The 13,374-nt window shown below is 41.6% G+C and overlaps 1 protein-coding gene across 1 annotated transcript in view; it reads left to right on the plus strand.

Annotated features, from left to right (window-relative positions):
• Positions 1-10,938: 10,938 nt before the first annotated feature.
• The window catches only part of OFCC1 (orofacial cleft 1 candidate 1), a 284,782-nt gene continuing 282,346 nt past the window's right edge, over positions 10,939-13,374 (plus strand). The window contains 2 exon segments of the mRNA XM_029943141.1: positions 10,939-11,021; positions 11,312-11,475. Coding sequence (XP_029799001.1) covers positions 10,939-11,021; positions 11,312-11,475 — 247 coding nt within the window.

Raw genomic sequence — 13,374 nt, forward strand, 5'->3', positions numbered from 1 at the left:
CAGCTTGGGGTACTAGACTGGTCAGGTGCTAGTATACATGGGCATGCAAGGCTTACTATTTGGTTCTTTAGTCTGGCAAGCTTACTGTCTATGGTCTGGGGTGGGGGTTAGGGGATGGGGTGCTGCTGGCTGGGTTTCATGGGTTAAGCTCTGTATTGAAGCCAGGCTACTTGGTGGGCTCCCTGGCTGGACGTAGCTGCTAGCTATTTCTACAGTAAGGTGGGGCCACTATCTGGGCTCTGCATTACCTCTGATTCAGCTGGTTATAGACTCTAATCCCTTATAGCCTAGTGCTACTGGTGGGAATCCATGACTAGGCAAGGCTGTGGGTTGTACTCCAGAATCTTGGTGGTGTGGGGTCTCAAGGTATGCTTTTCTATTCAATGATGCCACTGGTACTCTGTTCAGACAGGGTCATAGGCCAAGTTGGATGGTTGGATGGCACTCCAGGCAGTACTCTGTGATCAGCTGGGGCCATAGACTGTACTCTGGAGTTAGGTGTGGCTATAGTCTGGGCTTTGTGATCTAGGAGGTCATTGGCTATGCTTTGCTGTTGGGCATGGCGGCTGGTCAGGTTCTCTGGTCAGAAGGAGCCTCCAATTATGCGGGGTTGGAGGCTGTACTTTACAGTTGGGCAAGGTCACTTTCTGCAGTGCCTGGTTGGGTAAGGCCACAGGTTATGCTCCATGATTGGCCAGGGTCTTTGGCTGGACTCTGCCTGGCTAAGGCCTCGGTTTGTGTTTAACAATCAAGTGGAACCATAGGCTGGGCTTCACTGCTGAGTGAGATTGTAGGCTGGGTTCTACACTGGGTATTACTGTAGGTGCGGCTCTCAGGCTCCTTGGAGGTACTGGTTAGGGTCTTTGATTATGCAGGGCCAGAGGTTAAAGCTCAACAATTGGGCAAGGCTGCTGGCTTGGCTCCCCACCCAGGCAGGTCAGAGAGTGTGCTTTGTTCCTGCTGGGCATCTGTGGCCGTGCTTCCTGGTGGGGCAGGACTATAGGATTTGCCCAGCAGTTGGGCGAGGGGTCTGCAAGCTTACACCCTTGTCCAGGTGGGCTACAGGATATGCCCCATGGCAGCAAAACGCTTTGGTGGGGGATTCAAATCAGGCAGAACTGCCAACTGAGATCATTGACCAGATGGAGCCACCAACTCAGCCCTGATAGAAACAGGGCTGCCAGCTTGGATATCTGTTCAGGTGCTGCAAGGATGAGGAACACAGTCCACTGAGACCGGAGCAATGGTTACTATAAGCTCCACCCCCTTCTCTATGTCTACCCAGTTTCCACAGTTTTTGAGCACCCAGGGATGCTCTGTAGGTAAGACCTAAGTGAGCCATCCAGGAAGCATCCCTCAGTGCTTAAAGAGTTGATGTCCACAGTGATTCTCTTTTTTCCCACTGGAGAAACTGTAGGCACAGGAAAACCTGTTGGGCTTTATGCTGACCTAAGGGATGGTTGATGAAGTCAATGAAATGCCTCCTCTTATTTTTTTTCTAAATACTTATTTAGTTTTGAGAGAGAGTGCACACTGGGGAGGGGTAGAAAGAGAAGGGAACAGAGGATCCGAAGCCGGGTCTGCACTGACAGCAATGAGCCCCATGTGGGGCTTGAACTCATGAACTATGGAATTATGACCCAAGCCAAAATTGGACGCTTAACCAACCCACGCGCCCCTCCTCTTATTTTTCTAATGGCATCCACGGTCTCTGTTGTCAGGAGTGTACTTTGGCCTCAACTCCTGGGTTTTAAGATTTTCACAATGGTGTCTTGCCTACGGTGTTGCTGGTTGTTCTTTTCCTCAGGGGGACTGAAGTCAGGGCTGACTTACGTTGCCATCTCAGTGATGTCACTTTATCTAGTTATTTTAATTTGTCTGTCTGACAGATCCAACAAAATATTTAGTTTGTATCTGAGTCCATTTCTATTGATCATTTTATCTTTTTGATAGAGTGTTTTATTTTATTTTCCCTTGCTTCCTTATTGGTTACCTAACATTATTTGGAAGCAGGTCATCCTGGGCGGAACCATAGAGAGTGAAGTAGATGTTATTCACAGCCACCAATGGCTTATCTTTTATTTTGCTAGTCTTTCCATGTGAGAGGCTTGGTCGGTCTAGCCAGTACTTAAACTGAGTTTGTATTTTGTTGTTGTTATGGTTATATCATCAAGTGCCCCACAGGCTTGGGATTCCTCTCGCCTTGATTTATGCTTAGAATGGTTGGAGGTTTTTGAAATTCCCTCAATGTCTGCTCAAGCATCAGGATGAAGTCTTTCCTTTGTGATGACATGTGAAGTAGCATCTCTGTTCATATCCTCTCTCCTCTCCCAGCTGTGCTTTGATGTTCCCTGCTGTTCAATGCCTGGTAGCCTGATGGTAAGATGGGTGAGTAGTCCCTTCTGGAAGCTGCTGTGTCTCTGGGTCCCAAGGGTCGGGCCATCTCAGATCCTGTCCCTCTTTCTTCAATAGGACACTTCTAGTAGTCTGGGCCAGGATGTTTTCTTGCTCCAAGCCCAGGACTAGAGGGTATTTTTGTGTTCTCTTCTCTCAGCTGCAATGGGTCCTAATCTTGTTGGGAGGTGGAGGGCAATAACGTTTGCTGCCATTTCCCAGGAAGTAAGGCTTTTGTGCCTAAGAGGAGAAAAAGGTGGAGTATCCAGGTGGGGCTTAGTGCTTTCCTGCAGTGGCCTCATTCCATTACAAAGGAGGATTTCTCTGGACCAGGGATTCTCAACTGCAGTTTTATTGACATTTTGGATTGAGTAATTCTTTGTAATAAGGTGCTAGTCTATGCACAGCCGATGGTCAGCAACATTCCTGGCCTCTAACCACTGGGTACAAATAGCACCCCCCAGATATGGCAATTTAAAATGTTGGGGTGCCTGGGTGGCTCAGTCAGTTAAGTATCAAACTTCGGCTTGGGTTACAATCTCGTGGTTTGTGGGTTCAAGCCCCAAGTCCGGCTCTGAGCTGCCAGTGTGGAGCTTTCTTGAAATTCTCTCTCTCCCTCTTGTTCTCCACTACCCTCCCACTTGTTCTCTCTCTCTCTCTCTCCCTCCCTCTCTCTCTCTCAAAATAAATAAATAAACTTAAAAAAAAGTCTCCACATGTTGCCAAATATCCTCTTGGAGGTATAATTGCTTCTTGTTTAGAACCAATGCTCTGAACTCTTGCCTTGTTACCAGTCTTTCTTCTGAGAACCCAGGAAATCCATGGTTCTCATGTAAGTCTGTGAAAGGGTGTGAGTTCCTCTTGTGTCTCATGATCCTTCAACCCCTTGAGTTCTATATTCTCACACTAGGTCACATTCAGACGTTAGAAGCTTGTTGGCAATTTATAGCTGAAGTTTTACCAGCTACTGTGGGGGCTTGTGTGTGCCTCAGAAAGCACGTACCGGCATTGTGTTACTCCTTAGGAGCACCTTCTTTTCTGAGATTTTGGGTTAGTAGAATATGTCATGACTTCAGCTTTCTGATGGATTTACTAGAACTTGTGAATTTGTAGATATTCAGGATGTAGCTTGCTCTATTTTTGGGAACAGCACCTTTCCAGCTTCCTATATCCTAAGTGGGAGCCAGAAGTCTGACATGCATAGTTTTCAAATATTCTCAACCATTATGCAGAGTAACTGGAGACTTTTTGAGGTGAAGGACCTCCCCTGTGTGCAAGAAATCTGAACCAATGCCTTTTGAGCTATAAACACAAGATTGTTCCACACTGTTACACTATTTAACGCAATAGTGTGCTTTGGGTTTAGGTAAAGAGAAATATTTCTTTATAAGGAAAACAGCAGAGCAAGCAGAATAATAGGTAGGTACTTTGTCTCTTTCTGCCTGAGAACTGGCAGAATTTATTTGATCTGTACAGATTTTCAGAATAATTTTTAATGTTTATTTATTTTTCAGGGAGATAGATAAGGAGCAGGGGAGGGGCAGAGAGAGGGAGACACAGAATCTGAAGTAGGCTCCAGGCTCTCAGCTGTCAGCACAGAGCCTGACGTGGGGCTCAAATCCGCGAACCGTGAGATCATGACCCGAGCCGAAGTCTGATACTTAACTGACAGCCACCCAAGCGGCCCCACAGATTTTTAAAAAAATTGAAACATGTGGTGTGACAGTTCCTGGACATGCCTATTGTCTTTTTAAAAGTTAATTATTATTTTTGTTAGAAAGAGAGAGAACGTGAGCAAGAGAGAGGGACACAGGAAGAGAGAGCGAGAATCTCAAGCAGCCTCCATGCTCAGTGAGGAGCCTGATGTAGGTAGGACTTGCTGCCCTGACCCTGGGATCATGACCTGAGCCAAAATCAAGAGTCAGATGCTTAACTGACTGAGCCACCCAGGCGCCCCATGAACATGCCTAGTGTCTTAAAGACACCCAATTCAACTTATCTGTTCGCCCCAGAGATCATTTCATCTGACCTTAAATATTTCTCAAGCCCCCACTATTTGCCAGGCTCTGTTCTAGGTTCTGAGGATATAACAGTAAGTTAAATTAGGTCTGCCCTATGATACTTACATTCTGGCCTGTGGTTTGCAGTAGGGTGAGTGTGAACTGTAGACCAGGAGAGCACCACTTAGAGAGCATGCTTCCACTGCTCACCACGGAAGGTGACCTTCGCTTGCCAAAATTTATTAATTTTCCAAGAGAAGGCAGGAGTCAGCAATTTTCTTAGTTTTAAATAGAGACTCAATATGTTTTAAATCACTGTGGAGGTCAAACAAAACATGTTTGCAGACAGAATCTGGCTTGCGACCTCTGTCTAACACCATCTTTGCCCTTGCTGGTCTGCTTGAGAAGAAAAATGCAATAGAATGACAGCTGTAGCCATGTTAATTCCCTTCTCTGGAAGCAGTGAACCAGTTGTCAGAGATTTGGCAATTCCAGGATTTAATTTGCAATACAAGGTCAACAATTTCAGGGAAAGCCATTTAAAAATCAGCCTTTGAACAAACACTCCGAAAAAAAAAGTGACTATACAAATTAGCAGGTGGTTATTAACGTAGGCTCAACAGAACGTGGCCAACAGATCCCTTGTAAGCAGGCGAGAGAGCAATTGTAAACCTACTTGCAGATTTGAGACTGGTTTTTAAAAACAATTGCTATGGTAGTTCCCTTGCATTTCAACGGACGTGCTACACTGTGGTCCAAATTTGTAGTCATAGTGAGAAGTCTGTAATGGTGTCCATTAGTTCATTAAATCCAATGTGCCTGAAAGGCCTAAGCCAAGGTTTTTGGTAAATGTATCATATTCATAACTGTTATTTATTCTTTTTTTTTTTTTTAAAAGGAAGGTATTTTGGATGTTCATGAAAACGTAGATATACAGACAGTTCAGCAAACACACCAGTCCTTTGATCGGCTCCATTTTCTTGCCAGTTACACAAGTGATCAATATTTTAGAGGGTGTGGTGGCTGCTCATTAATCACTAACTTGTTGAAATGATTATCTGCGGACAGATTCTACACGCTGTTCTACGAACTTATTCTCACTTTCATTCACCATTCTGTGCCCACAGTGTTTTTCCAACTCTCATTTTCTACTTAATTCCTAATCCTGCCTGTTCCTCAGAGTCTGCTGTACTGCCTGTGGATCTTTCTCGCTGATTCAGCATCTCTGGTCCCTGGAACTTGCCTCACGTCTATTTTTCTCTTCACCTCCCCACCTCCCCTTTGCCACAGCACTTAGCAGCTGACCTTTTAACAATTCCTTCCCGTCTCGGAGGCCTGAATTAAATTCCTAGAAATGGCACTGGGAACATACACTTGTGTGTCACTATTTAGATTAGCAATGATACCTTGCCCACATCTTTTTTTATGTCCTCGAGCCTGGTCACATGGTCACTGATAGGTCTGTGGTGCAAGGGAGTAGGGTGAGGAGGAGGCAAGGATCGGTCTTCAATGCCTCTACTCTGCAGGTTGTAAGGGATCTGACTCCCACATTCCAGCTTGTGGATGCACGGAGACTGAGACTGTTTATTGCAAATAATGCTCGATCTAATCTCCCAGAGATTCCCAAGGAGGGCGGGATTCCAGGCCACACCCTTGTCTCATGAAACAGGGGAATATACAGTTTTACTTCTCTAGAGAGGGCTGCTTTTTACATGATACACCACTCAGTCTTATCAAACCATTTTCTAGACTAAGCTGATAATTTTACATGGGACAATGTAAGGAGTCTGACCTTATTTCAAGATGTTCCCGATTCATATTGTACTCCTATTATATTCAAAGTAAAGATGTCTAAAACGCAGCCTTCTGTGAAGGAAGAGAAGCGGTCTGCCTTACTGGAAACTTTTCTGAGCACAATATTGATGTGAGTTAAGGCACTCAGTGTGTTTTTGGCTTGTACATTTTGGAGTATATGCCTGCAAAATACATTTATGATGACAATAACATGAGACAATTTACAAACTGCAGATATTTTAAAGACAAATCTTAACTGTTAGAATAATGTGGCCACTCCACATACATTCTTGGAAAAATTGTGTTTTTGAATCACACTGCAGTGACTGTGCAGTGGCAAAAATAAGCAAATCAGTCTTCTGCTCTTTGGCTAAAATTTCCTGATTTTGATGTGGACTCTTTCCCTTTAAAAGTTTTTATATGCACTTCCCTTAGTTTAGGAAGTAATCAATACAGTCTTTGAATCTTTTATGTGACTCAGACATAAACAAGATGTTCTGAAATTAACATGAGAAGGACTAAAATCTTTCATTTTTCAACATTGTGAGCCTTATAAGAGCTCATACGCACATTGTGAAGTGACTTTTTCAAACTACAGTTGGGAGCTCAAAAAAAATTTTTGTCCCATAGATCAATCAGACATGATGTACTTTGTTTTGCTGCCAATCACTGATAATCACTTTTGGAAAGGGCAAATTCCAAGTTTAAAAGGCTTTTTCGGCAAATGCTTATAATAATCTAATAAATGTTGGGACGACATTGCTCATTAAAAAAATTCCCATTTATTATTATTTCCACATATTTTTATAATCATCTGGTCCCAGACTGTGTTCTCATGTAATATCTTTATCAATGGAAATAATATCAAATGTAATCGCTTGCAGATTAAACCTGATAATTTATCACACAGCTCTAAGGCGTTTTAAGAGTATTGAAGATACATTGCCTTTCATGAAAATCTGTGTCCTACCTGTCGGAGCTGGATGACATTCTCAGAATTTAATCTGCTTGGTCCCTAAGTGCCCAAACTTATCATGGACTTTATCAGATGTTCCCTATTTATGACAGTTGGGACCCAGATCTTATTTTTTAAAAAAGATAACAAAGTACAGCTAACGAAAGCCTCAACAGCACATTTTTAGCATAATTTTGGAGCAGTCTGAATTAGTCACCTTTTGGCATACAACAGGAAAGCTAGACTGTCTTGATCAAGTCTGGATTTTTCCTAGACACTCCCTTTGTGAAACATTTTGTGAATGTTCACTGCCTCTCAGTTTGTTAGAAGTCTGGCTCTGAGCAAACAAGAACAACGATAAAAACAGGACCTCAAATCAAATCCTGTGGCTCAACACCGAGTGTTTAAGGGACCATTAAGTAACACCCTAGCTCTCCAGCCCCAAATTGCTCGATATTCCTCATGGTCAGACCGATTTATTCCAGTTTTTAAATATTATTTGTCTTTTTTAGGAGGACTTGATTTAAATCTGTGCATCGCCAAGGGCAAGGGGCCGAGAACATGGATAGAGAGGTAAGATTGATGTAACTGTAGTTCCTTCTTTGATTTTTTCCTTTAAAAGCAGCCTTTCAAGCTTTATTTTTCATAATATCATCCACAACACAAAGTATAGAAGTGAGTAGAAATTTAGCCTCCTTGGTAGCACTCACGAGTAAAGAGGATGATTAACGAGTGTAACAGACAATGTAATAGCAAAAGAGAGTCTATGGAAGTCAAACAAAAGTGCCTTCAGAATTTCCAAGGATTCCCATGATCCATAATAGGGCCTCAGTAAGCCCGTCCACTGTTTCTATTTTTGATTAGATTTATAAACACAGCACCACATATTTTCATGTGGCTTATCGCCCAGGGGCAGAATTAGGTTGACTGCCCTGAAAATGTGAGGCTTGTGAGTTTGGGGCAAGGGCTCGAGTGAAATAAGTAGTGTAATTGTTTTTGTGGAGAGACCGTGGGACCTCCTCTGTTCTGAATTACACATGGCTCAACCCTTTGACCTGGCCAGACTCGGCCATGACTGAAAGACCCCCTAAAGGCGCGTGAGAGGGTCCGTCCCTGACGAGCTGGGGTGTTACCTGTCAGGCGAGATGTGGGCCAGCAGCCACAGGGAACTATAGAAATTACGAGTGAGACCATATTTGTGACCACCTCGGCTTCATTAAGCTCATCGCCATTATCAGTTATCACTGCAACAGAAGGTGCCAATGTGAGGGATTTCTGGAATCCAAATGTCACACCAATCCTTTGATTAAGAGCATATATATGTGTGTGTGTGTATATATATATACACACACATACATATATTCAGTTTCTATATATATTCAGTATATATTCTAAATATGTATGTGTGTATATATATATATTGTTTATATGTATTCAGTGTATTCTGTTTTCATACATATTCATTATATATTCTGTATATGTGTATATAGTATATGTATATATACATATATTTTTTTACTAAATTTTTGATAATTTCCAATGATATTTTGGGAAATTATCCAAACATTTTTATGATAATTTTTTAAAAAATCCATAAGGTTTGGGGAAATGTCATAAGCCTGACTTCAAGTTCTTTCATTTCATTTAATTTCTTTAAAAATAGATGGTAGCTCACTGATATAATTCCTCAGAGCTACGGGGGATGCAGAGGACTTCCAGAAAAGGTTGGAGAGAACCATGGGCTGACACTTTTGCATTTGGACAATGTGCTCTATGATTCGCATGATGCTATCACATATAGCTCTATCGAGGTATGACTTTGAACTCAATCTCTTGAATTTTTATTTTCCATCCAGTCAATTAAAATTTCAAAGGTAATATAAGCAGAGAACATTGGTTTACTTTTAGACACTCGATACTATTTCCTAAACCAGTACTGTTTCTATAACATCTAAAAATTTTTTATCAACTTTTTTCCATGGCCAATTTTACAAATCAAGGCTCTCTCTAGGTATTTTGTGCTTAAAACAATTCGAAATGACCTAGTATTTAAATTTTTTCTCTCTTGTCTGAGGCAATTCAGACTGAATGCTGATTCAATTCTTAGTTACACGACATTTAAATTTTTCTTTAAAGATTACACAACTTTACTTCCTTTTTTTCTGAATTGTATTGTTTTACTCTAGGAATTCTAAAACGTGAGAATAGGGTGGTCCCTATCCGATTACTTAGAAAAGGGGGGGAAACACGCACTAAAATACCCTTATAAGCCCCCCAACAAAACTGCGTTCAGCCTTACCCAGTCTTGTGCTCATTAGCAATGAAGAGTTTGCTCCCCATATAATCCAACATGGAATGTTTAGAGCAGACAGGTGCAAATTGCAAGCTGTTTCACTTTGGCTGTTGTCCCTTAAATAGACAAAGTAATAGACTGGGAGAACAACAAAAGGTTCCAGCTCAAGCTGCATAAATGAAAGTCTTAGCAGGGACCGACCAGCTGGCTAAGAGAACTCAATGTAGTGAATACTAAATGTTACCTTTATGCCACTGGCCCAGGAAAATGGCTTCAACAACACCCCCTGCCTATTATTACTGAGATGCCAGTTCCTTCACAACAGTCTTTTGCTTTATTGTAAAGGCAACAGTGTGGACGAAGTAGATGAAAACAGAATCCAACCGACCTTACCTGTTCCTGTTTACCACCGTTCACTCCTCCCAGCAATTCAGGCATGATTAGGTTCCTGGAGGTGGACTGGATTGACAGTATTTCTATCTGTGTCTGGTTTGGGTTTTTTTGTTTTTTTTTTTTTTTTTGGCTGATCCAAGCAAAGCCCCACAGCAGTGACAGAACTAAAACAATCTCCACCACTCCCTCCTCCCCAGCAAGATAAATCTGCTGAGCTAGTCTGCTGGAAAACACAACACAACACAACAACAACAACAAAAAAACCCAAACAAACACGGTGGTTCCTATCAGGAATACCTGAATTAATTTCATGGAAGAGACGCGCCCTGCCAGAGTGTGTAGGAATCTAAGGTATGTTTCTGAAAGGAGGCCCTCGACTCTGTCACTCCTAAGTGGCCTCGCTTTGTGACGTGCCGGGTCGTGGTTTGGAACCGCTGTCCGGAAGACTGAGCCGTTGGGGGAAGGCGGAGGCCCCTGGAGAGGTCTGACTGTGAGGTCTCCCTGCGTACTCGGGGGGAGGCAGCAGCCCCCAGCCGGCCTTGTTTACAGCCGGACAGAGGAAAACAGCTAGACACAAATGAGGGCTGACGGTTCCATCAAGCACGATCGGTTGATCCCAGATGCAATCTGACTGCCCTGAACCGAGCGATGATCTGTGCAGTATGCAGAATTCACTTTCTTGCTGGTCTGTGCCCACCAGGCTGGCAGCGGCGCCGGCCGCGCCCCTCGGCCATGGCTTTGACTGCAAGCCGAGCTGAACGTTGCGCGGGGTGCACCCCATTCCGTCCGACAACAATCACATTCTTTTAAAGACTTCCTACGTTTTGCTCCTCACTGGTTATAAATGAGTTTGTGGTTGTTCTTTGTTGACTCTATAGCGGTTTTTTTTTCTTTTTCTTCAAGTTGACCGTATTGCATCAAAAGGTATTTGTTGTTTTTTGACGAAGAGGAAGATATCCAAATCGCTGTCAGGTCTTAACCAATTCCAGGCAGGTTTTTTTGTTTTTTTGTTTTTTTTGTTTTTTACCTTTTCTCTTCTGTTAAAATCACATGGTATTATCTGCTTCTACACTAGTATTCCATATTTAGTGGGATAACCTTGGTGAAAAATGTTTGAAAGACCGGATTCAGCACTAGTCAAGCACACATGTAAAATAAACGCGTTCCCAGGAACTGCCTACTTTGATTTGATGTAGAGTCCGGTTATATCAATTAAATAGCAATGTAAAGGGGGAAAAAAGCCATCAGGCCTATCTGTGGTCAAGATTTCTAAGCCTTCTGCTTTTCTTCAGGACTATGTACATATCAGTGAGAAGCAGAAAGATCCTGATGATCAAATTTTGTTTCCCAATTTCATACACATATTTAGTAGTTTGATGTGAGATTATTAAAAATAATAAAAGTTCCATAAATAAGCTAACTTAACAAGTGGCAAAGAAAGAAGGCATTAATGTGAAATATAAGCAAAGGATTCATTTGCAGGAGCTTAGGAGAGAAATCTCTTCCGGAAGGAGAGCACCTGAATGGACAGGCGGTGGATGAGGGCACAGTTTCCCCCCTTAAAGGTGCTCATGTGCGGAGGAGAGGAAAGCGGAAAGAAATTGGCAGGAGAAAAGTGGGAACTCAGCCCCAGTTTCCTCTTGAACGTATGTTAGTAGTAAAGAGGTCACAAAATACCATCCCTCACTTGCTAATCCCCTCCAAGACTTTATCTCTGGTGTGTACTATCAGATCTGGCCTTCCTTTAAATCTATGCTTTCGTGAAAAAATAGCTTTGCAACCTTTTTACACATTCGAGGGAAAGCACATAATTTCATTTGAAGCCCTTAGTAAGGAAATGAGGTCTATTAATAGGCCACATCCATCTATTTAAAAGCGTGTTTAACTGGATCTGAAAGGAGCTGAAGTCCCCAAATTACAGAAGCACGACAAGAAAACTCCTATCTGCTGCTACCTCAGGTGAAGACTGTGAAAAAACAAAACAAACAACAACTCCCCAAACCCTCAATAAACAATCACACTTCACCCCCTTTCTTAATAAAATGTAGGAACATTTCGTGCAGTTCTGAACTACTGTTTGTAAAAGTTTACCAGATTTTTAGTGAATGTAGTCTTCCGTGTTTAATTTAAAAGTTCAGTAGGGATATAAATTAGTGAAATTTATTATCTCTTGTTATTTAAGCATACATTTTTATACATGACCATAATACTGTACATCTTAGGATTTGAATGAGGTTGTGATGCTATTTTTATCTTTTAAATAGAGCAACTGCACAGAATACATCATATTACTTTAATGACAGATGTTAAAAAGAAATCTCAGAATTCCTGAAAGCTGGAAAAAAGTCTTTGAAGTTATCGGACTTTTCTCTAAACAATAGTTGTTATGCATTTTCTTTAAAAGAAAATCTTGAAATACTAGTTGAATTTTTTGGGGGGGGGAGTTGTGATTTTTACTCCTCTGGGGCGTTGATTTTACATGTGTGCTTGACTAGTGCTGAATCCTGTCTTTCAAACATTTTTCACCAAGGTTATCCCACTAAATATGGAATACTAGTGTAGAAGCAGATAATACCATGTGATTTGAACAGAAGGGAAAAGGTTTTGAATGTTTTCAGAAACATTCAAAGATCTCTGGAGTCCATGTGTTTCCTTGAAATCATTTACAGTCATAGGAAATCCATTTTTCACCTGTTGTACACTATTTGCCTTATGTTTCAAAGAGGAGACTTGCAGGACAACGGGCCCTGCATTCTGGTTGACTATGTGGCTTATGTGGTCCTAAATCTTTAACATGCGTTTCTGATACCAGGCTATGTATGCAACCTGTTGTATTATGATTTAATTGCTTTATGATATTTAAAAGAATAAACGAAGACGTTTTTAAAAAGAAGTCAGTTTTTTTGGTAAACATTTTAATGCAAAATGGCAATGTTAGAAGCTCCAGGAAATCTACTAAAACCAATGACCCAGGGTTTTAAAATGGACAAGACATTTTGTTATTCTGAATCCAGTCATCAGAAACTTGATTTAATGTGTTGTCTGATATCCTTATGTGTAGCCGGGGCTTGCTCATTTCTCCATGCTTTATCTTTCTGGCTTTTTGGCTTATGGCTAACCTAAATTTTATAATTTAATCTGAAATGTGAGCATTTCCACTACGGATATTTTTAAAATTTAGTCTGACAGTTATCAAGGGTTCATTTGGAACTTGTAAGAGTCTGCGGACTCTAATAATATTTCTGGCCATTCATTTTCATTTTTGAACATTTATTATGCATCCTAATATTAATGGCTTTCCCAGTCATGTAATGAATTCCGGTTTCCAGGGAGGTGGCGTTTTATGACATTTGTGTAAGTCCCAGAAGACGGGAAAACTCTTGGCACTTCACAGGATTTTGACTCTTGCTGAAATCTTGGATCGTCTCTGTCCCTGGTTAGATTTCAACAAGTAATTCGTTCACGTGCTGGAAGTTAGCAGTTTAAAATGAATGTGGACACACGCAAGAATAAACGCTGAGCACATCTTCTACAAGATCATTCTA

This window comes from Suricata suricatta, chromosome 7 (assembly GCF_006229205.1).
Source record: "Suricata suricatta isolate VVHF042 chromosome 7, meerkat_22Aug2017_6uvM2_HiC, whole genome shotgun sequence".
NCBI lineage: Eukaryota > Metazoa > Chordata > Mammalia > Carnivora > Herpestidae > Suricata > Suricata suricatta.